Source organism: Monocercomonoides exilis, assembly GCF_001643675.1.
Source record: "Monocercomonoides exilis strain PA203 chromosome Unknown scaffold32-1190040, whole genome shotgun sequence".
In the NCBI taxonomy this organism is placed as follows: domain Eukaryota; phylum Preaxostyla; order Oxymonadida; family Polymastigidae; genus Monocercomonoides; species Monocercomonoides exilis.
Window position 1 is genome coordinate 648,049 of NW_027150577.1, and position 24,740 is coordinate 672,788.

The following is a 24,740-nucleotide window of genomic DNA, read 5'->3' on the forward strand; positions in this document are numbered from 1 at the left end:
AAAACAAAAATAAACAACAATTATCTTTTATCATAAATTATTATGGCTGCATTTTGTGAGAAAGCTGCAATAAATAACAATTTCTCTTTCTTAAAACAGTTTTTGCTCATGATTATCAAACAATCAAATCCTTTTTAATTTCCTTTTTTGTTAAACAAAATCAGTAAATATCTTCAATTTTTATTTAAAGATTCAAAAATTTCTTTAAAATAGATTAATCAAAGTCTTCCATATTTGCAAATGTTGTTTTGAACTGGTTTATAGAGATATACGAAAAAATAAGGTACCGGACTCTTGTTGATCTCATCTTGAACAATCAATGATTGTTTGTCAAAGTCATGAACAGAAGAATTTTTAGTCTCTGAAATTCCTCTAATAAATGCGTTTTTAATGCACTTCACTCATGCAAAATTATGAATCATAATGCAATTCAACTTAAAAGTATTTAAATGTATCTCGATAAAAACAATTATATAATAAACAATTGAAGTGAAATAGAAAATGCAATAAGAATTATTGTTGCAATGGCTGAGGAGGAATGTCTTTGCTTTGAGCTTGCTCAGATTTATTAGTGTCTTGGCTTACCGCTGTCTTTTTGATTTGTTCGGTTTTTTCACTTGGATTTTCTTCCTCTTCTTCTTCCTCTTCCTCCTCCTCCTCCTCTTCTTCTTCTTCTTCTTCCTCTTCCTCTTCCTCCTCCACTTTTTGCATTGCCTTCCTCCTTTCGATTTCTTTTCTTTCTCTCTCTCTTCTTTCTCTCTCCCTCTCCCTCTCCCTTTCTCTTTCTCTTCTCGCTCTTTCTCTTTCTTTTTCCTTTGGCTCAAAAGAAATACCTTCCTTTTGTCTGCGCTGCTCGTTGCGTTCTGCTTCTCTTGACAGATCATCCAGACAACCCCATTGAACATACTCAATCAGCAGCGAGGGATCAACCTGAATGAGCATTGGTTTTGTTTTTGAAAAAATAGAAAGATAAACAAAGTGATATAAATAAGAATGGGAAGTTTTTTTCAAAAATGAAGGAAGATATCATTAAAACATTTTTATTATTATTATTATTATTAGCAAAGCAAAGACAAACCTTCCAACAAATAATATCTCCGTCTGCCGAAGCTGAGACACACCCAGTGTGCATCGGCAGAAGCGCCTTTATCGAGCCAGAATGCAGACTGGATGAATGAAGCATAATCATCTGCTTTTTCTCCTCGCTCTCAGCACCTTCATTTTCCTTTGTATCTTTCTGTTTCCCTTTCGCTGGTTTCTTTTTGCTGTTTTTATCTGCTGCTTTATCGTCTCTTTCTGCGTTTGTGCTGCTTCCACTTGTCGATGGCGCCACTTCTTGTTTCGTGTTGGCAATTTCCCAAAAGCGTACAGCAGCATTGTCTGAGCCTGTGACTAAATAATCTCTGTGATAATATTTAAAAATAAAAAAATATAAATAAATAAATAAATAAATAAATAAATAAATAAATAAAATTTGAAAAAAAAAAAGGCAAAATAGAGGAAGCAAATGGAACATGAAGAAAGAAAGAAAGAGTAAATAAATAAATGAATAATAAAAAAGAAAGAAAGAAAAGAAAGAAAGAAAGAAAAGAAAGAAAGAAAAGAAAGAAAAGAAAAAAAAGAAAGAAAAGAAAGAAAAGAAAGAAAAGAAAGAAAAGAAAGAAAGAAAAGAAAGAAAGAAAAGAAAGAAAGAAAAGAAAGAAAGAAAAGAAAGAAAGAAAAGAAAGAAAGAAAAAAAAGAAAGAAAAGAAAGAAAAGAAAGAAAAGAAAGAAAAGAAAGAAAAGAAAGAAAAGAAAGAAAAGAAAGAAAAGAAAGAAAGAAAAGAAAAGAAAGAAAAGAAAAAAAAGAAATAAAAGAAAGAAAAAAAAGAAAGAAAAGAAAGAAAGAAAAGAAAGAAAAGAAAGAAAAGAAAGAAAAGAAAGAAAGAAAAGAAAGAAAGAAAAGAAAGAAAAGAAAGAAAAGAAAGAAAAGAAAGAAAAGAAAGAAAAGAAAGAAAAGAAAAAAAAGAAAGAAAAGAAAGAAAGAAAGAAAAGAAAGAAAAGAAAGAAAGAAAGAAAAGAAAGAAAAGAAAGAAAAGAAAGAAAAGAAAGAAAAGAAAGAAAGAAAGAAAAGAAAGAAAAGAAAGAAAAGAAAGAAAGAAAGAAAAGAAAGAAAAGAAAGAAAAGAAAGAAAAGAAAGAAAAGAAAGAAAGAAAGAAAAGAAAGAAAAGAAAGAAAAGAAAGAAAAGAAAAAAAAGAAAGAAAAGAAAGAAAGAAAGAAAAGAAAGAAAAGAAAGAAAGAAAGAAAAGAAAGAAAAGAAAGAAAAGAAAGAAAAGAAAAGAAAAGAAAAAGAAAAGAAAGAAAAAAAAGAAAAGAAAGAAAAAGAAAGAAAAGAAAGAAAAGAAAGAAAAGAAAGAAAAGAAAGAAAGAAAAGAAAGAAAGAAAAGAAAGAAAAGAAAAGAAAGAAAGAAAAGAAAGAAAAAAAAGAAAAAGAAAGAAAAGAAAGAAAAGAAAGAAAAGAAAGAAAAGAAAGAAAAGAAAGAAAGAAAGAAAGAAAAGAAAGAAAGAAAAGAAAGAAAAGAAAGAAAAGAAAGAAAAGAAAGAAAAGAAAGAAAAGAAAGAAAAGAAAAGAAAGAAAGAAAAGAAAGAAAAAAAAGAAATAGAAAGAAAAGAAAGAAAAGAAAGAAAAGAAAGAAAAGAAAGAAAAGAAAGAAAGAAAAGAAAGAAAGAAAAGAAAGAAAAGAAAAGAAAGAAAGAAAAGAAAGAAAAAAAGAAAAAGAAAGAAAAGAAAGAAAAGAAAGAAAAGAAAGAAAAGAAAGAAAGAAAGAAAAGAAAGAAAAGAAAGAAAAGAAAGAAAAGAAAGAAAAGAAAGAAAGAAAGAAAAGAAAGAAAAGAAAGAAAAGAAAGAAAGAAAGAAAAGAAAGAAAAGAAAGAAAAGAAAGAAAAGAAAGAAAAGAAAGAAAAGAAAGAAAAGAAAGAAAAGAAAGAAAAGAAAGAAAAGAAAGAAAAGAAAGAAAGAAAGAAAAGAAAGAAAAGAAAGAAAAGAAAGAAAGAAAGAAAAGAAAGAAAAGAAAGAAAAGAAAGAAAAGAAAGAAAAGAAAGAAAAGAAAGAAAAGAAAGAAAAGAAAGAAAGAAAGAAAGAAAAGAAAGAAAGAAAAGAAAGAAAAGAAAGAAAAGAAAGAAAAGAAAGAAAAGAAAGAAAAGAAAGAAAAGAAAGAAAGAAAAGAAAAGAAAGAAAAGAAAGAAAAGAAAGAAAGAAAGAAAAGAAAGAAAAGAAAGAAAGAAAGAAAAGAAAGAAAAGAAAGAAAAGAAAGAAAAGAAAGAAAAGAAAAGAAAGAAAGAAAAGAAAGAAAAAAAAGAAAAAGAAAGAAAGAAAAGAAAGAAAGAAAAGAAAGAAAAGAAAAGAAAGAAAAAAAAGAAAAAGAAAGAAAAGAAAAGAAAGAAAGAAAAGAAAGAAAAGAAAGAAAAGAAAGAAAAGAAAGAAAAAAAAGAAAAAGAAAGAAAAGAAAGAAAAGAAAGAAAAGAAAGAAAAGAAAGAAAAGAAAGAAAGAAAAGAAAGAAAAGAAAAGAAAGAAAAAAAAGAAAAAGAAAGAAAAGAAAGAAAAGAAAGAAAAGAAAGAAAAGAAAGAAAAGAAAGAAAAGAAAGAAAGAAAAGAAAGAAAAGAAAAGAAAGAAAGAAAAGAAAGAAAAGAAAAGAAAGAAAGAAAAGAAAGAAAAAAAAGAAAAAGAAAGAAAAGAAAGAAAAGAAAGAAAGAAAAGAAAGAAAAGAAAAGAAAGAAAGAAAAGAAAGAAAAGAAAAGAAAGAAAGAAAAGAAAGAAAAAAAAGAAAAAGAAAGAAAAGAAAGAAAAGAAAGAAAAGAAAGAAAAGAAAGAAAAGAAAGAAAAGAAAGAAAGAAAAGAAAGAAAAGAAAAGAAAGAAAGAAAAGAAAGAAAAAAAAGAAAAAGAAAGAAAAAGTGAATTGATTCATATTAACTATTGGCACATACCCATTGCACAGAACAGTCATCGCTGTAATATGCTCCATCATCAACCTGTCTCTCTCTTCATTCATTTGTCTGCTTTGTTCCCTCTCTGCTCTTTCATCGCCCCTCTTTTGCGAATCTTTCTTCGATACGTCTTTTGCCCTTTCAGCTTCTCTGGCGCTTGCTCCAGTGCTCCCTGGGTAGTCCATCAGCATCACTGATGCCTTTCCTGTGTGAGAGTTAATAACTTGAAACCCACTCCCCATCGATGTGATAAAGCGATCCTGTAAAGTTGGTATAAATGCGTTGTATAAATAATATCAGAAACAAATAAATTGGAATAAAAAATTCAATGAAAAGTTATCATTTTTCAGATATCATCAATAAAAATAAATAAATCTTTGGAGATTAAAAAAAGCAAGCAAGCCTTGTCAATTGGATGAATGCATCGAATGGCCCACTCTTCGCTCGGCCTTCGCTGAGCCATTCTCAGTTTTTCTTTATCTTTTGACGACGCTTCAGCACCAGATGCAGAATAATAAGAGGATGAAGGCGATGATGCAATAGAAGATGGATGTGAAGGAGACTGTTGTTGTGCAGCATATGCAGGAAGTGAGCTAGTCGAAGAATAAGACAGTGAAGAAGCCTGCCCTGCCCCTTGATGGGCAGACCCCGCAGTCTGAGAAGTGGAAGAGGAAGGATACAGTGAAGGAGAATAAATTGAAGGCGGAGGTGCAACTTGGAAGAGCGGCTGTAGTGTGTCATTGCTCCACACACAGACTATGCCATCCAAAGAGCCCGAAGCAAACTGAGTTGCTGAGAAGATTGCAAAATATGTCAGATGTTATCAAATAAACGGTAACAATGAAGAACAATCACAAGTTGTAATTTGGAATGTAAATTCATATAAATTATTATAATTATTATTAATATTATTTTGAATAGATAGAAATTTTGAGTTCGTGAGAAATCAATAAAGCCATTGGGCACACGTGACACCATGCACAAAGAAATAATCCAGCTGCGATGTGTTGTTGGTATCCTTTGCAGTGACGCAGCTGATACGGGGACATTGCTTTCTGATTGATCTTTCGTCTTTGCATCTGATGATGGATGTTCTGTGTTAGTTGTCTGAATAGAATCTTTCTGAGCATTACCTCTGCTTTCAGAAAGTGACATGTCATAAATAACTATTTGTCATAAAACAAAAAAGTATGTTAAATTTAACTAAATCTTTTTCTTTCGCATACAAAGATCGGTTGATTCTGAAACAGTTACGACTATTCTATCACGAGTTATTGGTAAAAGTGTAAAAATATCTGAAAATTAAAATAAGCGAACAATGAATTGCATTTCCATAAGACCTTAAATTCACACTATCTTTGCTCTCTCGATCAACCTTTTTCAGAACTGTTCCCTCTTTATTCCATAGATTTATATATCTTCCTTGAGAAACACTCACATACAAATCAGGATTGTTGTAAAGTGCACACTAAAAATGAATGAAAAGAAAATAACCTCATATTAAGCATTTCAATTACAAGCAAACTATAGCTTTTACTGGGCCATCGTGTTCGGAAATTGTGTTCACATATTGACCGTCAACTGTTCTCCATATCTGTTAAACGGGAAATTTTGAAATAACTGGAAGCAAATTTGCTATGATGCAAACCTTTACAGTTTTGTCAATACTTCCTGATGCAAAATAATCATCATCCATTAGAAAAAGACATGTTATTGGAGCTGTATGCCCTTCGAGAATATATAAAGTTTGAGCTGCTTCAAAGCTATGAATCATGATTCTGTTATCATCTCCAGCAGAAGCAAATCTGTACGAATACAAATTTTATTTCATAAATTTTATTACAAAATAAAAAATGAGCAATTTGAAAAAACAAAGAAAAAATCGCTATTAACCGATCTCCATCGATGAACTCAAGACAGCGAATTATATTTGTATGCTCTTTTATAAATTGAGCATGTGTGAAAGGAAAGAAATTTGATACACGAACCTGGGTCTCTTTTTTTGAAGGTTGAGGACCCATGTTTAAGTATGGGTTATAAAAATGCTGTTCAATAACAAAATGCAATATAAAGTTCCGCCAGCGTGATTAAATTATGTTAATTGGTGAATTAAGTAGTTTCCAAGACAAAAAATTGAAAATTCTTTTTATTTTCATGCAATTGTTTTCAAAATAAAAATCGAAACTGCAAAAGGAATGCTTATGATCGAGTGATAGATAGAACAATTTCAAAAAAAATTATGAAATGGGGTTCGTTGAAATGGATGCTAGCAGCCAGATAAAAAGATGTGAAATGCTATTTTTTGATTAAAAAGAATAATTAGGATACGTTTTCACAAGAAAGTGTTTCTTCTTTGAAGAAGAAGCTTAAACTTGTAATAGCAACTATTCTGGGGTTTCAATAATTTTAGCGAATTCTTCTTCAGTAAATTGAAACAGCCTTGAAGACTCGAGAAGCATCTATTCAGAATAATATGGAAAATATGAAAAAAATAAGGAAATGTCAAAATCAATTTGTAAATGCTTGAAATTTTAAAAAAACTCAAATCGATAAAACAATTATTATAATACTCAATTCGCATACAAAATCATAAATAAAATCACCTTCAAATGAAACATACCTTTTGCCTTTTTAATGCATCAATCAGCTTTGCCTGCTTTTTATATCCTGTTATCAGTTCTGTTTTCTGCCTTTGGAAGTTTCTGAGTTCAGTCACAAAACGTTCTTCTTGTGCTTTTGCACTCGCAGAAATTGCTTTTATTTGCTGCTGTGATTCTCTAAGCTGACTTCGAAGTGTTTCGATCTCGCTTGTTGCTTTATTCATTCGAGACTCCGCAGAAGAAGTTGCAGTCGATTTTGATCTGATTTCAGCTGTCAGTGCTTCGTTTTCCTTTTTCAGTTGAGAAGCCTCTGCTTCCTTTGTCTGAACTGCTGCTTCGAGCTTTTCTATCTGTCGCTTCAATTTATCATTTTGTTGTTCCATCTGCTTTAAGGTTCGCGTCTGGCGAGCATTTTCTTCGCTTGTTGTTTTAATTTGCTGCTTTGTTGTTTCGCTGGATTCCAAACTTAATGCAAGCTCTTGTTGGAGTTGTGCAATTTGTTCTTCTAATGTTTGAATTCTGGCTCTTTGAAGTCTGATTGTAACTTCTGGAGCGACAACTCCTGCCACTCCGCTATCTTGTGCATCTCCCTCATCTTTTTGCTTATGTTGTCCCTTTGCACCAGAAGATCCTGGTGGAGTTCGTGAAGGAGGCCTGCTATTTTCACTCTTCAGTGGAGCTTCCCGAGAATCTTCGCCATCATCATCAAAATTACTCCACCGTTTTTTCCAATGTTCACGCTTCGGTTGAACAACTTCATTGTCTGTAACATGAATAATTTCAACTTTTATTGTCGTTATAAGCAAGTAAATAATAATTATTTTATTAAACCTGAGTCATGACGAGGTGAATCAATTTTTGAAGATGATAATTCATCTGGAATTTCTCCTCTAAATGAATGAGATAAAATATGCTTAATATCGGGCTCTTCCTCTTCTGAATCTTGCTCTTCTTCTATCATTTGAGGCTTTTTGCTTTGAGTTTTGGGGCGCCTGAAAGAATATTTTTTGTTTTCAAAAAATTGAATATGAGTTCTGAAACAATTCAAACGTCTTCGAAACTTTCGGAGGACTAGATATCACTTCTTCTGCAAGCCTCTCAGCATCTTTTCTTCGTCGTTCAATCTCTTCATTTTCTCTAAGTAACCTTTCAAGATTATCAGCCATTTTTTATTAAGGTTTTTTTCCTATCACAATATGTTTTATAATCTGTTAAGTGCATTCATAAAATAGTCATTTTTTTATATTTTTTAATTTAACTCTTTCTTGAAGAAAAATATTTAATATGGCACTCGAAAATTATTCAATTAGCTTTTTGTTTAACTGGTATTCAATTTTATGATTTAATAGCGCTATTTCATATATCTTTTAATGATGTATACTAATAAATCGATTTGTTTCAAAACTTTTTAACTTTAGCTTTTGAATAAGAATTGACATACAATGACAACTGCACCTTTAATGGTAACTGTTTCCGGTGTGAGGGGAATTGCTCACAAATCCCTTACAGTTGAGCTTGTTGAGACATTTGTTGGAACATTTGCAGCTTATTTGGTTTGAAATATTTTTCTGGTTTCGTATTGATATTTCATTGAAATTTAACAGCAACGAAGAGATCCTTCAAAAAAACTAAGAATTGTTCTTGGAAGGGATTCTCGTATTAGTGGACCAGAATTTGAAAAAGTTGTTGTTGACCTTTTAACTTCTTTACATTGCGATGTTTACAATCTTGGAATCTGTCCAACTCCAACGGTATGAAGGACATTTTATTTTGATTGCATTATTTCATTCTTTTATGAAAGGTTCAATTCATGGTAATAAAACTTGGATTCGAAGGAGGACTTATCATTACCAGCAGTCATAATCCAACTGAATGGAATGGATTGAAATTTGTTGATTCAGATGGATTGTTCTTGTCACCACCGCGCTGTGAAGAAATGTATGCGTTGTCACGAACTCATACGAAGGAAACACCAGTTTTCACAAGAGATACCGATGCATCAAAGTTTGGAAAAGTTACACCGGTTTGCTGAAACGCTTCTCTTACTATTTAAGAATATTTTATCAAAATCTTTAACAGTATCCTCAAGCAATGCACGATCATATTTCCGCTGTTCTTTCTCTTAAATATATTTCTGTCGAAATGATTCGGGTTTGCAATGAAATATTATTATTCTTTTAAGTTAGTGTGCAATATATTTTCAAGTCGGCAAAAATTCGTGTGTGCATCGATACAATCAACGGTGGAGGATCTGTCTATGTTCCAGAACTTCTTCGGGAAATGGGCGTTGAAATCGTTGGATCATTAAACACTGGTATGAATAAACTTATTTTGCTTAGTATTTAAATTTTTTTCAAAAAATGACTGTAATTTTTTTATGCTTTTCATCAAATTCTGCTTGTTAAATATGCCATTATCTTCAATATGTGTTCTCCATTCCTTTTTTTTTTTTAATGAAATCATTTACAAACGACAAAAGAGCCAACTGGAAGATTTGCACACGAGCCAGAGCCAATTCCTCAGAATCTGAAATCCCTGTGTGAATTGGTTGCTAAAACAGAATGTGATCTGGGTTTGTTAAGCAATATTCAATTTTCATTTGAATTAATTCATTTCTCTTTCTCTCTCTTTTTTTTATTTCATTGATAAATGATTGCCTTCAGGTATTGCTGTTGATCCAGATGCAGATCGTCTTGTGCTCGTGAATGAGAAAGGAGAGCCACTTGGTTTGAATCTTTTTTTGTCACTCGTTAAAAATTAAACAAAATGATTCCAAATTTATTTTATGATGACAAATGAATGAATTTTTATATATGACAATTCTTTTTTGAAATAAAAATGGAATTTCAGGAGAGGAGTATACCCTTGCACTGTGCACAGAAATGATGCTCAGCATCGGCGGAAAGAAGGGAATTGTCTGCAAAAACCGCTCAACAACAAGAGCAATTGATGGTTCGTGTAAAAATAATATACTTTTTTCTTCTTGGAAAATTTTTGAGTTTATAAACTTGTCATTCTTATTTAATGTTCAACTCATTTTGCTCAAGTTTTTTATTTCTATTATTTGTTATTTTCTTCTTTTTACTTCTTTTTTTATTGTTTTGGTTTCATATTTTCATCTTTCTTCTTTCTTTTATTTTTTTTTTCTCTCTCTTCAATAACAATCTCACCCTCAATCAACCCCAAAGACATCGCCCACAAATACGGCTGTGAGTGCGAGGCGTCTCCAGTGGGAGAGGCAAATGTGGCAGCGCTGATGCTGAAGACGCAGGCAGTCTTTGGCGGCGAAGGCAACGGCGGGGTGATGCTTCCTGATGTGCACATTGGACGAGACTCGCTTGTCGGCCTGGGGCTGGTGATGCAGCTGCTTGCCCATTTCAAGCTGAGCAAAGCGGCAGAGGATCAGAAGGCACACACAGCTATCAGCGATCTGAAGGCTACCCTGCCGCAGTATGAGATTGTGAAGGACAAGATCCCGCTCTCTGCGTCTGTGACGGCAGAGCATGTTGATGAAATACTTGCGAAGATTAAAACTGAATGGGATTCGAAGTTTGCTTTGATAATTATGACATATTTTATTGGATATTTTTTTTTGACGTATTACTATTCTTTTTAGAGCAAAGACTTCAACTATTGATGGATTATTTATTGAGACTCCATCTTGGTGGGTTCATCTCAGAAAAAGTAACACTGAAAAAATTGTCCGAGTGATCGGAGAAGCTCACACTCATGAAGAGGCAAAAATGCAATGCGAAATGTTTCATCATTATTTTGACGAATAAATGCGTGGTATTTATGCAGATTTCGTTTTGAATCAAAATTTTGATTATGGAAAAATGTATTTTAACCATAGTAATATTTATTATTCTTATTTTGGCATAGTGAAACTTTAAAAAATATTGATCGAATAGGAGAGAATTGTTTAACATTTTTGAAATATTCTTTATTTTTTGTTTTTTCATAAATATTTAATGAAGACCCCTCCTGGAATCTTTACACCAAAGGAATCATGTGTTGAATTTGACTCAGACAGTTTGGAATTTGAGTCACCAATTTACAGTAAGCCTTATTCAGACCCCGTTTGTTCTTTGCTCATAACCCCACCAGGACTACAAGGTGGAGTCCGTGTTTCTACTCCTTCTTCTACATTAGTCTCAACACCAGGGAGTGTTTTGCACATTGAAAGTCCTGCTTCATCTCTTGGAAGATCCCCTCTTCCTTTTTTGATTACAAAAAGGAAGTTCGAAGATGAAGAAGAAGAAGAAATCTTTGAAGAGGAAAGCGAAGATGATGATCCTGCATTTGACAGGAAGCCCATTACCGATGAGGTTATTTATGAGGCTTCAAATGTCATTGCAACGATAGCAACGACGGCTAATACAGTTATTGATCCATCGTTAAATCATTTATTCTTTGCTGACTCTCCTTCGACCCATTCTCTGGAAGATGACATTAGAGATAATGCCCATTTAAAAGTTGAGGACACAATATGGAAAACCTATGCGGAGCTTTCAGCAGATCCGAAAAAACTACTTAAAAATCCACTTATCGTTGCTGCGAAAGACCTTTTGTTTATGCTGCAAAAGCAATTTTTTATAAGCTACACAGAAGTTGTTCAAGGCATTGTTCTGTTTTCGCGTGTATGTTTATCGATTAAAAAGAATGCAACTCGCGAAAACAGTGGCAAACGTAATTTTGCAATTGGACTTTTGAAAGATGGAAGCAAAACACGTGAAGGAATACGTCGTTTGAAAAATCCAAGTTGTAGTCCTTCCGTTGGAAGCGACCAATCTAGCACTTTGCCAGAGCTTATACGTCGAGAAGTTGTTGACTGGCGGCTTGTTCTTATTGTATGCTGCATGCTGGCTCACAAAGGAAATGCGGATGAAAGCCTTTACACTAGATGGTTTGGAGATGTTTTCGGTGTTAGCATCAAGGAAATGAAGAAAGTTGAGTTGATGGTTCTGGATGCTGTTGAATGGATGACAATCGTGCATGGAGATGAATACTCTGAAATGGACAATACGATCAAAAGCGAAAAGGCAAACATTTTATCTCTTCCTTCTCCTCAAAATCCAAGTACAGAATATTTGGCAACTTCACGTAATGATATCTCCACTTCGGCTCCTCTTTCTGTTGTTCTTTCAACTTGAAATTTTGTTTGATGTTTTAACTTGTTCTTGTGGAAGAATAAAACATCTTGTATCGAATTATGATGCGTTATATGTAAGCTGTTTGCTTATTATGCTGTTCTTTTTGGAATAGTTAATTTTTAATAATTACGTTAATCATTCGCTTTCATATTATTTCAAGAAATTGATCATTTTTGAATTTCTTGTATTTTTCTTTAATTATTGTGATGTTTATAAACATTTATTTTCAATTTTTTGTATGTTATTTGAGAGCCAATTCATCAATGCGTATTTTTATTTTTATTTTTTTTATTTAAAGGCACAAGATGGTTCTGGTCGATTTGAACTGTTAAATATCAAGAATCATCCATTTTTATTGTAATATTATTTTTTGTTGATGAAAAAATGCTTCATAACTCAAAACATAAGTGGAGATTCAAAGAAAAATGAAGTGACTTTAAGATAAACTAAATTGTGGATTATACAAACTACCAATTATCAGTTTGAAAATCTAATGAGTTGATATAAAGTTCAGAGCATGTCAATCCAATTCAATTAGGTTGATATTTAGTAGAGCAACAAGAGAGAGTGCGTATCAGTGCGTGAGGAGTTTGAGTGAGAGCAACAGAAAGATATTTATTTTACAAAGCGCTTCCTCCCAGTTTCGTTCCCTCAGGGTCTGCCGACTCCTGAAGGGCAAGATCCTCCGGCGTGGTTCCAGCAGCCAGCATTGATAAGGTTCGCCCTGTCAGCAGCTTCCGCGTCCTCTCCACGCCTTCGTGTCTGCACAGCTTCTGCGGCGAGAACGTGGCTGGCCGCAGCGCAAGCGAGTCTCGTGTCTCTGCACGCGACATGAGCATCAGGATTCGCGATGGTACTTGCCCTGACAGAATCTCCTGTGCTTCGGCTGCTTCTCGCTTCTCTTGCAGCTTTGAAATACGGATGGACAATTCGGATGGTGGGGTGGCTGGGGTGGTTGAAGAAAGAAATTGAAATAGAGTTAGAAAAGATGAAGGATGGATAAATAAGTAGGTTCAAAAGAAAAAGTTTCGGACACAAAATAAGAAAAAGTGAAATTTCAAATAAATTTACATCATAATAAATGACAAATTCGAAATATTGAGCACACGTTTTTGATGTCTCACTGACAGTCCCCATCTTCCTTTCTTTGCCATCTTCTGCACTTCCTGCACTCTTCTCTGTCTTTCCATCTCTCTTCTCTTCAGCCTCTCGTCTCTTGCTCTTCTTTCCTCCTCCTTCTTCAGCTTCTCCTGCTCTGCTTTGCTCAAAGGCACCTGCTGTGCAGAAGCTGATTGCCTTCTTTGTGCCATTGCTGCGGCTGCTGCTGCTTCTTCTGTCTCCTCAAACGAATGCCCATACGTCTGCTGCGTTTGCCCCATCTCGTCCATTCCGCTGTTGTATCCTTGCCCTTCCTCTGCATTCGCTGCCTCTTCCTCTGCGCTAATCTCCTTTTCTCTTTCATTTACCTGCTGTTCTTGTTCTTCTTGCTGCTCCTGTTGTTGCTGCTGCTGCTGATGTGGGTCATAATACTCTTCTTGGTTGTCTGCAGGTTTCTGTTCTCCTTCCCAGTTTTCATTTTCGTTTCCTTCTTCCATCTGCACTTCTTCTTCTCCTCTCACAGCATCACCCTGAACATTCCCTTCTTCTCCATTCATCATCGCACCTTTCTCATTCCTCAGCTCCTCCTCTGCCACTTCTCCTTCTCCTTCTCCTTCTTCCCTGTCTTCCTCAAAGTGTAGTGCAGCCGGTGCTGTCATTGCTGAAGGCTTCCTCTGCCCATCAGCTGTCATCCTCTGCTCCTCCTCTTTCTTCTTCTGTGCCGACGACAGAATCACCTTCAGTGCAGCAGGGGACATCACACGCTGTGCCCTGTCTTCGTTCAGCCACCCCAAAAGAGACTGCTCTGACGTCATTGCCATCCGCTGCTTCTCTTTCGGCGCTCCCGACGCCTCAAACTCGAAGGCATCGCCGTATCCATACGCCTCCCCATACATCCCATCCACAGCTGCCATCCCGTTCATTTCTGCATCCTGCCCTTCCTTTCTCAGCCTCTCTCTCTCCCTCTCTTCTTCTTCCCTCTCTTTCTCCTGCTCCTTTTCGAACTTCTCCTCCTCTTTCGCATATTCTGCAAGAATGGCACGTGCCAATGCTGTTGCAGGTGAAGGCGGATGTTGGAATCCCCCATCCTCTTTCAGATACGACAGAAGCTTGCTCTTCTTCCCCTTTTTCGTCTGCAGCATCGAACTTCCAGTAGAATTTGCTGACATTCCAGTTGCACCACCAGCAAGCGACGAGCGGTCAGTGGCTCCTCCGTTGATTGAAGTTGAAAGGCGGCCTGTGCCAGAGCGAGTGCCGCTTGCTGTCTGCATCATTCCGTCTCTGCCTTGTTTCTGTGTGACCTCCTTCAGTGTTGTCAAGAGGATGTTCTCTTCTTCAGGGACAGCATCTGTACCCTTCCTCGCATCGCGGTCTTCGCCAGATGCTGTCTGAATGGTTGTTGAGGTTGACGCAGAAGCAGAAGTAGCCCCCAGAATGTCAACTGTTCCTCTTCTGCTTTTTGTAGTTTCGCCTGCTCCTCCATTCCCAGCAGCACCTTGTCCATTGCCTCCTTCCTTCTTATTCGTCTTCGAGTAAATTGACCCAGTCAGCACGCCCACCGACCGCAGGATCGCTGAGTGTATCCCAATCGTCTTCTCCTTCATCCGCCTCGCCTCTCGCGGCGACTGTGGCTCTTCCCACATCGCCTCTGCATCGTCTGCCGGCGGTTCGTTCTGCTGTCCGCTGAAGGAGTTCGAGTGGCTGAGTGGGGAGACGCCGTATGTGGGTGGATTTGGCATCTCGGCGCTGGTGGTGGACATACGCAGACGAGAGGCAGGAGACCCAAGCCCAGCTTGAGTGCCTGTCGACGGGGAGATGGAAGAGACTGCCCAGTTGTGGCTGGAAGACATGGGGGAGATCGAATTAGAAGGAGAAGTGGAAGGCAATTGTGTGCCGAGTGGGGCTCCAGCGGGAGAGCGCGATGTCTGGTCGCGGGGGAAGCCAGAAGCAGAATTGCTTTCGTTGGGCGACTCGTCTGTGTGGGGCACGATGATTGGCTGGGGCACTTGTGAAAGCTGTGACGCTGAATAGGCATATGAGGAAGCAAATGAAGAAGTTGAAGAGTTGTTTGAAGAAGTGTCTGGCACAAATGTTGCTTCCACAGAAGGAACAGGAGTTTGATACTGCCAGTTTGAGTGTTCTTCTGCGGGTGTTGCTGGATACGATGCCTGCTCTGCTGCAAGTGCTGTGGTTGTATCTGACTCATTCAATGAAGATGGCATCTGGGAAGCAGAAGCAACAGAAGCAGAAGAATCGGAAGTTGACAGAGAAGTTGAGGAAGAGGTCGAAGAAGAAGAAGAAGAAGGAAGAGCAGAAGAAGGGGCTGTGTAATCTTCGTTGGAGGAGTTCGAAGTTCTGCTGGCTTCCTCATCCACCTCGTCTATCACATCCTCCACAGTCAGATGCCTCCGAAGCGATCCAGTTTGATAGCCAGATGATGAAGAAGTCGAAGAAGAAGCTATGACATTCCGCTTGAACTGTTCCATGTCAGGCGATGTCTGCGACTCTGGTGAGGAAGGCTCCGAAGCAGGAGAAGTTGAATCTAAAGCAGAATCTGAGGCTGAGGCTGAGGCTGATCCTGTGGATGAGGATGAGGCAGAAGCAGAAGCAGATGCAGAAGAAGACACAGGTGTCTGATTCTGCCCCTGTGAGCGCTGAGTGGAAGAGGAGAGGGGATAAGACTCGAATGAAGAGTGTTCAGTGATTGGCTGCTGTGGTGTTGACAAGGGAGCAGAGAGAGGATTCTGGTTGGGAGAGGAAGGGCGCACGGGAGTGTGGGTTCCGCTGTGCAAAGGAGATGACTTGGATTTATAAGGAGAAGGCGTTGCGTTGGATGAGGAGGAGGAAGAGGAAGTGGAAGTGGAAGTGGAAGAAGATGATGATGATGCTGTTTGTGGAGTATTCTGCTTGTTTTTCAGAGAAGATGCAGCAATTGCAGCCTTTGTCTTTCTGTGCTGTTCTTTCCTTTCCTGTCTCGAGGGATATTTCAGCAGATTGCGCTGTCCATTCAGAAGAATATCGAATTGCTGAATGGAAGGCGGAAGAGGTGGAGGAGGTGTTGAATATGAAGGAGGAGATGACGCAAAAGAGGAGGAAGAGGAAGGAGTCGAGGAAGAATACGGCGAAGTGATCAGCGACGACGATGAAGGCATCGAAGCCAAAGGAGAAGAAGATGAAGAGGATGACAGATAGCGTCTTTGCTGAGTGGGTGTTAGTGACTCTTCGATGATCCCGTCTTCGTCTGGCTCTGATGTGTGCATCCCTCTTGTCCCTTCTGCATCCATCTTCGCATACTTCTGCTGCTTCTCGGCTTCCTTCACACGCTGTGCCTCTTCAGCCCCAAAAAATGCGAAGTAGATGGGAACTGCCTGTTCTTGTTCTGTCTGCTGCTGTTGAGGTGTGTAAGAGGCATTTGCACCGCCTTGTCTGATCAGCTGCGATCTTCCTCGGAACCTTCGGCGAGAAGGTGTTGGACGCTCCTCTAAGGGGGGAAATATGTTGAGTTTTTGTATTTCAACAGAAGAATTTACAAAAAAATGATGAAATTTTCAAATGGAATTATGTTCACATAAGTTTTAAAAAAAAAACAGTACAAATTTTATGAATAAAATTTGATTGGTTCAATATAAAAAATGTCAAACCTTGACGTTTCTTTGATTTGCTTGGGGTATTTGGGACTTCCAAGCTACTTCTTGCAAGGGCAATTGGCGAGCGCGTCGAAGATTGTGTTGTTGTTTCATTTGAAGTGTAGGCTGATCGATGAGAACTATCGTACGGAAGATATGATGGCGTTGAACCTCGTCGCAGTGACTTTTCCAGTTTTTCTGTTCTTTCTTCTTCAATTGGAGTGAGAGACGGATTCTCTGGTTGGAGGACCGCGACGCAGAAAGGATCACTTCTCCATGTTTCTGTTTCGTCAAGTAATGATGAAGAAACTTGAGTTGAAGATTTAACAGTTTCTGTGGATGATGCTAAGAGAGACGATGTTCTCAGTGGTGATTTAAATGTTTGAGATTTTGAAAGTGCCTTTTGTGGTGTGTTAGGACCACTAAACGGATGAACTGATTTGTGATTAGTTTTATCTAAAATTAAAGGAATTGTCATCAAATCACTTGAAAGCTGAGAAGGTGGATTTCGAATATGTTCTTTATCATCAAGCAGCTCTTCGTAACTTCTAATATAAACTTGGGGAGAAGAATTCTCTTGTTCTTAAAAGATAAAAAAGATTATTTCAAATTTTCAAATTTAAATAAATTTTCAAGAATATCAACCTTGTGGAATTTCTTCAATCGGTCTTATATTCTCTTGGTATTCAATGTAATTCGCTGGATCTGGGATCTAAATATAAATAACGAAGAATTAATTGATAAATAATAATTATATAAATCTTCTGAATTTGAACCTGTTTAATTTTTTCTTCCAATTCAAGGAGTTTAGCCGCAATTTCTTCACGATCTTGTCTTTGTTTTTCTATTCTTTGAAGATATTGTTCCTCTTCTGACATCAAAAAACTGATTTATAATCTTAGAAAGTTGGTTTTTCAAAAGCAAGGAAATTATTAATAATTTCAAAATAAAATAGGCGTAAAGATTGTCTTTATTCCAGATGCTTTCAAATATACGCAAACAAACTGCTTTCAACTGAATAATTAAACCAATAGTGATCAGAAATCCGAATAGTAAGATTATTGATCAAAGACACTTTTTTCATTGATGAAAAAAAAGTCAAAAAATCAAAATTTTTTGGGTAATAATAAAATTTTGTTGAGAATTTGCAACCAAAGCACTTTCTTTTTCCATGAAAGGAGAATATTTTAAATATTTTATTTTTCTTGTGAAATAAATATTGATAAACATCAATGCAGAACTGAAAGAAAATTAAATCAATTGTATTATTATTTTTCTATGACGTTATACTGACAGAATTATAAATACTAGGATGTTTCGGAAATGGAAAAAAAAATGGTCAAAACAACATTTTAATATATAAAGAAATTTGTGTACACAAAACCAAAGACAATACATACGTTGAAACTATAACAGAATGTCTGAAATGTGTGTTTGTGGAATGTTTCATAAGAATTATAAATGAACTTCAAATCGGAATGTGAAAAAGAATTTCATAAAAAAAAAATACTTTGAACAATAGAGCAGGCATACTGGTTGCATTTTCCTTTTGATGCAACAATTAAAGTATGGCAGCACAGAAAGAAAAGACAAGATAGAAAAGAAGAATATAACATCAAAGGAACGAAGTAAAACCAAATGTCTTGTAAACAAAATCTGTTGGAAAACAGCAGAATCTGACGGCATTGGCGATAACAAATCAAAAAAAAGCCCAAGAAAGAGTCTCGTAAGAAATGAAGTGAAGACGACCAAAGAAAAGAAAAGAAAAATGATTAAGCTCATTTTAAAAAGAAGAAAATTAAAAAAAAAAAAAGACCAGAAATTTTCAGTTGCCTTTGTTATATGGTGTGTATTTCTTCAGAAATGCTTTCCTTTGCGCCTCCACTTCCATTTCTTGCGAGAATAACTAACACTTCTCTCTCTCGTTTCTTGCTTTGTATTTCTCGTTCAAGCAGAACAAGGAATCACCAAAATTATTATCGCCAATAAAATTGTCATTGTTATTATTATTAGTATTATTATTATTGTTTTAATTATTGAAAAATAAGATTTGCATGACCCGTTCTTCAACGTCATCCCATGTTTGTCTCTTCAAAACAAAATCTGAAATTCTTTCACGAAATATAAATTTCCCTTTTTATTTATCTCTCTCTTTCTCTTTCTCTTTCTCTTTCTCTTTCTCTTTCTCTTTCTCTTTCTCTTTCTCTTTCTCTTTCTCTCTCTCAATCCAAGCAACTCTAACTCTAATCTTAATCTTAATCTTAATCTTAATCCAAACTCTAACCCTATCCTTCCTTCTCCTCTCCACCTCTTCCTCTTCCTCTTCCTCCTCTTCTCTCCACACTTCATTCACGCAAGCCGGAATACTCTCCATTCCGTCTTCTGCTGCTCAAGCAGCGAGTTCGTCTCCACACTGCTGTGGAGACATGAAGATCAGCACTATGCTGTTCTACTAATTGCTCATATTCATATTCATATTCACATTTGCATTCGAATTGGCACTTGTATTTGTGTCAGTATTTGTATTAGTGTTCATATTTGAGTAAGTGCTTGTGTTAGCATCCTTTGATGCACCTGCAGCCATCGTGGAAGGGTCAGCAGAGGAAGGAAGGGGAGAATACGAGGAAGACAGCAGGATGTATGGCGATGCAGTCTGCTGAGCAGGGGAGAAGCCGACAAGACGGAACATCGGCTGCATTGAGGTCTGTAGGGCAGACATTGAGTATGGAGAGAGGGTTGTCTGGGAGGAGGGGGAGAGGGCAGTGCCTAATGCAGAAGAGGAAGAAGAGGAGGAAGAAGAAGAGGAAGAGGAAGAGGAGGAGGAAGAGGAGGAGGAGATGACTGAAGAGGAAGGAGACAATGAAGAAGCTGCAGAGACAGATGATGGCGCTGGGGAGGAAGCGAACGGAGGCTGTGAGTAATATGGCAAGCTCGGCACAAATGCAGCAGATGCTGAAGAAGAAGAAGGAGACTGGGAATAAACAGACGCTGGTGAGTTCAGTGGAAGATATCCGACTGTTGCAGATGCAGGTGAGCACAGCTGAATCGACGTGGGTGTGCTGCTGGCTGAGTTTGCTGTCTGTGTCTGTGTTGGTGTTTGTGCAAATCCTTGTGATTGTCCTTGTGATTGTGTTAGTGTTTGTCCTTGTGACTGCATCTGCAGCTGAGTCTGCATCTGTGCCTGCAATTGCATCTGTGCCAGCGACTGTGCCTGTGCCTGTGCCTGCACTTGTGTCTGCAATGGCGATTGAATCAAGAACTGAATAGGATTCGGAGAGGAAGACGTTGAAGAAGGAGACACATTCGAAAGTCCCGGTGCTCCTGACGACTCAGAAGAGTGCGATACAACAGACGGAGAAACTTCGGCCATGTTTTGCGCTTCCTGATTAGTCACCGGAGAATTATCAGCTGACAATGCAGACTGGTCAGAAGGGATGAATGAAGGGGTGATGCTGCTCAGCTGCTTCTGTGCTGCCTCCACCTCACTTCCATTTGACTGTGAGGGAGAAGAGACAGCTGACGATAATGACGATGATGATGCAGTTGTTGTATCAGGTGTCGAGAGTGAGGAGAAGCCGAGTGTGGCTGATACAATCTCCTCACTCCCAACAGAAGAGGCAGGGTCTGTCTGCAGGGCACTCGCAATGGGCAGAGAAAAAGCAGCAGACGAGGCAGCAGCAGAGGGGAGCACAGTCACTGCGAAGGGAGAGGGTGAGGGGAGGTTATAGGGCTTGGAGTCAGTTATGGATGAAGGAGAAGAGGAAGAAGAGGAGAGGGAAGATGAAGAGGGAGAGGAAGAAGAAGAGGAAGAAAACTGGACTAATGGAGGAATGATGATGGGCATGCCACGAGCATCAATCCCTGGCTGTGGTAGAAACTTTGACACATTCAATGAAGAAGCAGCAGATGAAGATGAAGATGGAGGAGGCGGGGGAGGAGGCGGGGGAGGGGGTGGAGGAGGAGGAGGAGGAGGGTGTCCATATGGAATATGGATAGAGTTATATTGCTGTTGCTGTTGTTGCTGCAATTGTTGCAGTTGTTGTTGTTGTTGTTGTTGAGGCATCTGAGCAGACTGTGCATAGAATGGGTATGACTGAGGCAGAGCATTGCTCACATCTTGTGGCTTGTTGTGGAACGAGACGAACTGTGGCTGCTGGAAATACATCTGCTGCTGTTGCTGTGGTTGTTGTGGTTGTAATTGTGGTTGCATTTGAGACTGGATTTGATTCCGTGGCTGAGGCAAAGGCAGCATCTGCTGTGTGTTTCCCATTTGATACATTCCTCTTGGCTGTTGTTGCTGCTGTTGTTGTTGTGAGTATTCCATCTGCGCTGCTTTCTGCTGCATTGCCATAAGAGCCATCTGAGGTTGTTGCTGTTGTTGAATCTGTTGTTGTATTTGTTGTTTGTTCTGATACATCCTCTGAGCATCTTCTGACACATTACTCACCAATCCATCATATCCAGCTGTCTTTGCATGTGCTGCATTCATCATCTGATGAGGAGGCAGAGGCGTCTGCTGCCCCATTGCAACATGAGCTGCTTGTTCTGAGTGCATTTGAAGGGGAAAAGATTGAGATTGAGACTGAGACTGGGAAAGTGTGTTGAATGGAGGATATTGTGGCTGCTGGGGAAGAGAAGGAGCAGGAAGCAGGCTGCGCGCAGTGGTTGTGCTAAAATGAGGAGGGGGTGGAAGATATTGAGGGTGGGCAAAGGGAAGGGGCTGGGCAGTTGAAGATGATAATAGGGAAGAAGAAGAGGAAGAAGAAGAAGTTGATGATGATGAGGCATTGTTCATTGAGGGTTGTTTCTGAGAGTTCAATGAAGAACCTGTGGAAGTAGATGAAGATGAAGAAGAAGAGGAGGAAGAGGAAGAAGAATATGTTGATCCAGATGCAGATGAAGATGGCTGAGCAAAGTGTTTTGCTGAAGGCGCATAGCGGAAAGAAGAAGGTGTGCGCATCTGATCTCTTCCAGAAGAAGCCGAACCAAAAGAAGAGGAGGAAGAAGAAGAAGAAGAAGAATTAGGAATCATTCCATTTCGTGGATTCCACAAGAAACCTGAAGAGTTGAGCTTTGCATCTTCTGGATGAGAGTTCGAAGAAGAATAAGAAGAAAAAGAAGAATTTGAAGAGGAGGAAGAAGAAGAAGAAGAAGAAGCAGGACGAGAGCGGAAGTTGCTGTCTCTGATGCGCTCTGGATACGAAGAAAAGGGGCGTGTTTGTGTTGGTCCAAATGAGGATGATACAGAAGAAGAAGAAGAGGAAGAAGAGGAGGAAGAGGAGGAAGAGGAGGAGGAAGAAGAAGATGATGATGATGAAGGAGGAGGACGATGCTGCATTTTCGGGCTCTGCTGCTCCAAAGAGCGTAGCTTGTAAGACATAAGAACACCTTTGAAATAGAAAGGGTTGGGAACTGAATTCAAGATCTCGAGTGCTGCCTGAGGGAAACAGATGAAATTGGAATAACAGAAAGAAATCATTCAATCAGATGGAATGGTGGAGGGGGAAAAAAGCAAAGATGAAATGACAATAATATTGTAAAAGAAGAAAAATGATACAAAAATACATAAAAATTCCTTCATTAAAATTGATTTTTAAAAATAATTTTTTTTTCTCATTCTTCATCCAATCCACACTTTCTGTCCCTTTGGGGTGAGTGAGTATTCGACAGAGCCACAGAAAAGCTCTCCGCGAAAGACAATCGGAACCAAGTCGACACGAGGCACGAGATATTTGAAGTGGACGACAGGAGAATGGGGGTGCTGGTGGACAGGCATCAGCCCAGCAGCAGAGGAGGTGTGGATGTACGGGCCAGAGGAGTAGGAGGAGAAGGAGGAAGAAGAGGAAGAGGACGAGGATGACTTAGAAGAAGAAGAGGAGGAAGAAGAGGAAGAAGAAGAAGAAGACTGAGGAAGACCAAACAGACCGGGTGATGCTTCCTCAATCATCTTCACAAACCGCTCTCTTCTCTTCAGAAAGAGCGTCGTGTCAAACTTCGCTGACTCCAGCGGGCTTAAATTCGGTGGCTTTTCAACAAACAGGCTGGCTTTATCGCTCGAGGAATACGCAAATATCTTGTCGTCTTCGCCTTCAGCCCCTTTTTCTTCTCCTTTTTCATCGGCACTTTCTTTCGCGCTTGAGTTGCTTTCCTCATTCGACCTGGTGCCTTCCTTGTTGTGTTTTGCACCTCCTTTCTTCTTATCTGTCGTTTTTTCTGACTCACCCTCTGTTGCCCTCTTCTTGTTGGTCGCCAATTTTTCCTTCAGCATTTTCTCCGCCATGGCTTCTTTTACAACTTTTCCATCTCCATCATCCGCAAGATAAACAAACAATTCCTGCAATAGACGCTCGTTGGTAACAGTCGAAAATTCGAGCAATCTCGTTGAGTCAAAGGAAAGAAGGATGGTGTTGGTAAATGAATTTATGTGTAACGGCTTAAATTGAAAATCATTGCTTCGAAGTTTCCTAAAAAGAACATTGCGCCCATCTTCTTTTCTTGCTAAATCTGTCTGTAAGTATGCAACTCTTTCATCAGGATAATACTCTACTCCATATATATGGTCCAATTTCCTTTCATATAAAAAATTGATGAAACATTCTATTGTCGCAAAAAATTGAAAACAATGAAAAATACATTAATTCTGTTTCGGTTGTATATTCGTTGAGATTAATTGCTTTCCAATATTCCTTTCGCTTTTCTTGACTGAAAAAAACTGCGTCTGTTATTATATAACGGTAATAAATGGAGAATAATTTGTTTATGGATCAAAAATGAAAACTTCACACTTTCCAATTTCATAACCGGAGATACAAACTTCAAAAATGCACTATAAATATCATATAATAATTAATTTAAATCCATACCAGAACTCTTTGCTCAAGAACCCTTTGAGCTTCTTCACGAGATGAAAATTCAATAAATCCCGTCGTGTGTTGAACAGATTCGTTTTCTCTTTCAAGTACATTCATAGATACAATCGGAACTTGCTTTGAAAGTTCTTCTTTTAATTCTTGTGCATTTATTCTTCGCAAAATTGCAAAGTGCAAAATTGCTTTAACAAGAATAAATAAATTAATAAAAGTTGATTGATTTTTAATGATAAAGACAGCACAAACATGTCAAAGGCATCAAATGCTTTATAACCCTTAAAGCCATTGATGCAGGCTAGTTTTTTAAATTTTATACTTGCAAGAAAATAGAATCCAAAAACTACATATGCACCCATTGTAAATTTTTGATTGAGTTAAAAAATTTCCGAAATGATAAAAACAAATTTATTCTCCTCATCAGAAATGCATTTGAAACGGTTTTGCATTGTTTGAATTCATAAATTTATTGTTTTTTTTTTTTTTTTTTTTTTTTTTTTTAATGAAAATGAATTGATAAGAATTATTCTAAAAAATAAGCAATAATAAAATTATAAAAATTCAGTCATAAGAACAACATATGGCTGATCTTTTTTGAAATCACACTTTTGTCCGAGTTATGATCGAAAATTTTTTCTCAATGGGATTTGTGTCAAAATTTGTTTCTGCAATAACAACATAATGAACGACATGCATTTACAATTTTGGTACATTTTTTCAAAATTCTATTGAAATTAAAATTTTGATCAATACTGAACGAAAGCTTAATTTCAAAAAGGATCAACCATATATATAGTTGGTGTTAATAATGGTGGATACTTTCAATAATGGTGGACAGTCGCATTATTTTTACAACTATTGATAGTTGCTTTTTGACAATTAACCCAATTATTCCCTCATTGAATATGAACTTATGAAACATACAGAAATGAAACAGTTTACTCTGCAGAATTTTGAAAAAAAACATTTTTTCTTTTCGGAGAAACTGAGAGAATCTTGTTTCTTCGAGTTTCTCCGAAAATAGAAAATTTCTATTTCTTTATTCTTGGGAGCAAGTTGTTTCATTTTTGTATGACTTATATGTTTGTATTCAATGAGGGAATAATTTGGTTAATTGTCAAAAAGCAACTATCAATAGTTGTTGAAATAATGCGACTGTCCACCATTATTGAAAGTGTCCACCATTATTAACACTAACTATAAACGAATTTTTATTTGTGTTTCTCTTTTTGAAAAGTCCAAAATGTTTGTTTTTCAGGTTCATTGAAAAAATGCTTTTTTTCATTAATGCAAACAAAAAATTGTCATTTTTGAACTGGGTGATTATTTTTGAAATCATATCATTTCATTCAAATTTTTCGATCAGAAAATATTCCATGAATATTAACAAAAGAATAGTGAAAAGAGAAAATACTAATTAAAGATATCTT

The 24,740-nt window shown here is 37.2% G+C and overlaps 6 protein-coding genes across 6 annotated transcripts; 2 read left to right on the plus strand and 4 right to left on the minus strand.

Annotated features, from left to right (window-relative positions):
* Positions 1 to 226: 226 nt before the first annotated feature.
* Positions 227 to 5,998, minus strand: MONOS_5745fu14410 (putative WD repeat-containing protein 41). The gene is made up of 10 exons (XM_067875921.1): positions 5,861 to 5,998; positions 5,616 to 5,772; positions 5,493 to 5,561; positions 5,321 to 5,435; positions 5,194 to 5,262; positions 4,936 to 5,133; positions 4,371 to 4,759; positions 3,968 to 4,227; positions 1,079 to 1,403; positions 227 to 930 (listed from the first exon to the last, which is right to left on the minus strand). Exons 1-10 carry the CDS (start codon positions 5,986 to 5,988, stop codon positions 514 to 516), a joined length of 2,127 nt encoding a protein of 708 aa, XP_067724683.1. The 5' UTR covers positions 5,989 to 5,998; the 3' UTR covers positions 227 to 513.
* A 153-nt stretch (positions 5,999 to 6,151) lies between these two features.
* MONOS_14411 (putative Autophagy protein 16 (ATG16)) lies at positions 6,152 to 7,733 on the minus strand (the record flags this gene model as incomplete). Its single annotated transcript, XM_067867212.1, has 4 exons — positions 6,152 to 6,426; positions 6,588 to 7,351; positions 7,399 to 7,559; positions 7,618 to 7,733. 4 exons carry the CDS (start codon positions 7,731 to 7,733, stop codon positions 6,352 to 6,354), a joined length of 1,116 nt encoding a protein of 371 aa, XP_067724684.1. The 3' UTR covers positions 6,152 to 6,351.
* A 276-nt stretch (positions 7,734 to 8,009) lies between these two features.
* MONOS_14412 (putative Phosphomannomutase) lies at positions 8,010 to 10,486 on the plus strand (the record flags this gene model as incomplete). Its single annotated transcript, XM_067867213.1, has 10 exons — positions 8,010 to 8,120; positions 8,172 to 8,318; positions 8,369 to 8,590; positions 8,647 to 8,718; positions 8,773 to 8,881; positions 9,047 to 9,139; positions 9,231 to 9,293; positions 9,418 to 9,519; positions 9,756 to 10,116; positions 10,184 to 10,486. The coding sequence occupies 10 exons, from the start codon at positions 8,010 to 8,012 to the stop codon at positions 10,347 to 10,349; spliced, it is 1,446 nt and encodes a 481-aa protein (XP_067724685.1). The 3' UTR covers positions 10,350 to 10,486.
* On the plus strand, positions 10,459 to 12,077 carry MONOS_14413 (uncharacterized protein). Its single transcript, XM_067867214.1, has one exon. The coding sequence runs from the start codon at positions 10,539 to 10,541 to the stop codon at positions 11,718 to 11,720; it is 1,182 nt and encodes a 393-aa protein (XP_067724686.1). The 5' UTR covers positions 10,459 to 10,538; the 3' UTR covers positions 11,721 to 12,077.
* On the minus strand, positions 12,063 to 17,528 carry MONOS_14414 (uncharacterized protein; the record flags this gene model as incomplete). The annotated part of the gene is made up of 6 exons (XM_067867215.1): positions 12,063 to 12,666; positions 12,829 to 16,299; positions 16,460 to 17,026; positions 17,090 to 17,156; positions 17,331 to 17,341; positions 17,450 to 17,528. 6 exons carry the CDS (start codon positions 17,526 to 17,528, stop codon positions 12,341 to 12,343), a joined length of 4,521 nt encoding a protein of 1,506 aa, XP_067724687.1. The 3' UTR covers positions 12,063 to 12,340.
* A 1,368-nt stretch (positions 17,529 to 18,896) lies between these two features.
* On the minus strand, positions 18,897 to 23,412 carry MONOS_14415 (uncharacterized protein; the record flags this gene model as incomplete). The annotated part of the gene is made up of 5 exons (XM_067867216.1): positions 18,897 to 21,881; positions 22,080 to 23,013; positions 23,078 to 23,162; positions 23,230 to 23,257; positions 23,308 to 23,412. The coding sequence occupies 5 exons, from the start codon at positions 23,410 to 23,412 to the stop codon at positions 18,897 to 18,899; spliced, it is 4,137 nt and encodes a 1,378-aa protein (XP_067724688.1).
* Positions 23,413 to 24,740: the final 1,328 nt, after the last annotated feature.

Bases quoted from the DNA above. Each gene is read 5' to 3' on its own strand.
- MONOS_5745fu14410 (XM_067875921.1), bottom strand. From the start codon at position 5,988: ATGGGTCCTCAACCTTCAAAAAAAGAGACCCAGGTTCGTGTATCAAAT. The intron at 5,773-5,860 runs GTTAATAGCGAT...GTATTCGTACAG, and splicing joins GAGTTCATCGATGGAGATCG to ATTTGCTTCTGCTGGAGATG. The intron at 1,404-3,967 runs GTATGTGCCAAT...ATATTATCACAG, and splicing joins ATGACTGTTCTGTGCAATGG to AGATTATTTAGTCACAGGCT.
- MONOS_14413 (XM_067867214.1), top strand. From the start codon at position 10,539: ATGAAGACCCCTCCTGGAATCTTTACACCAAAGGAATCATGTGTTGAA.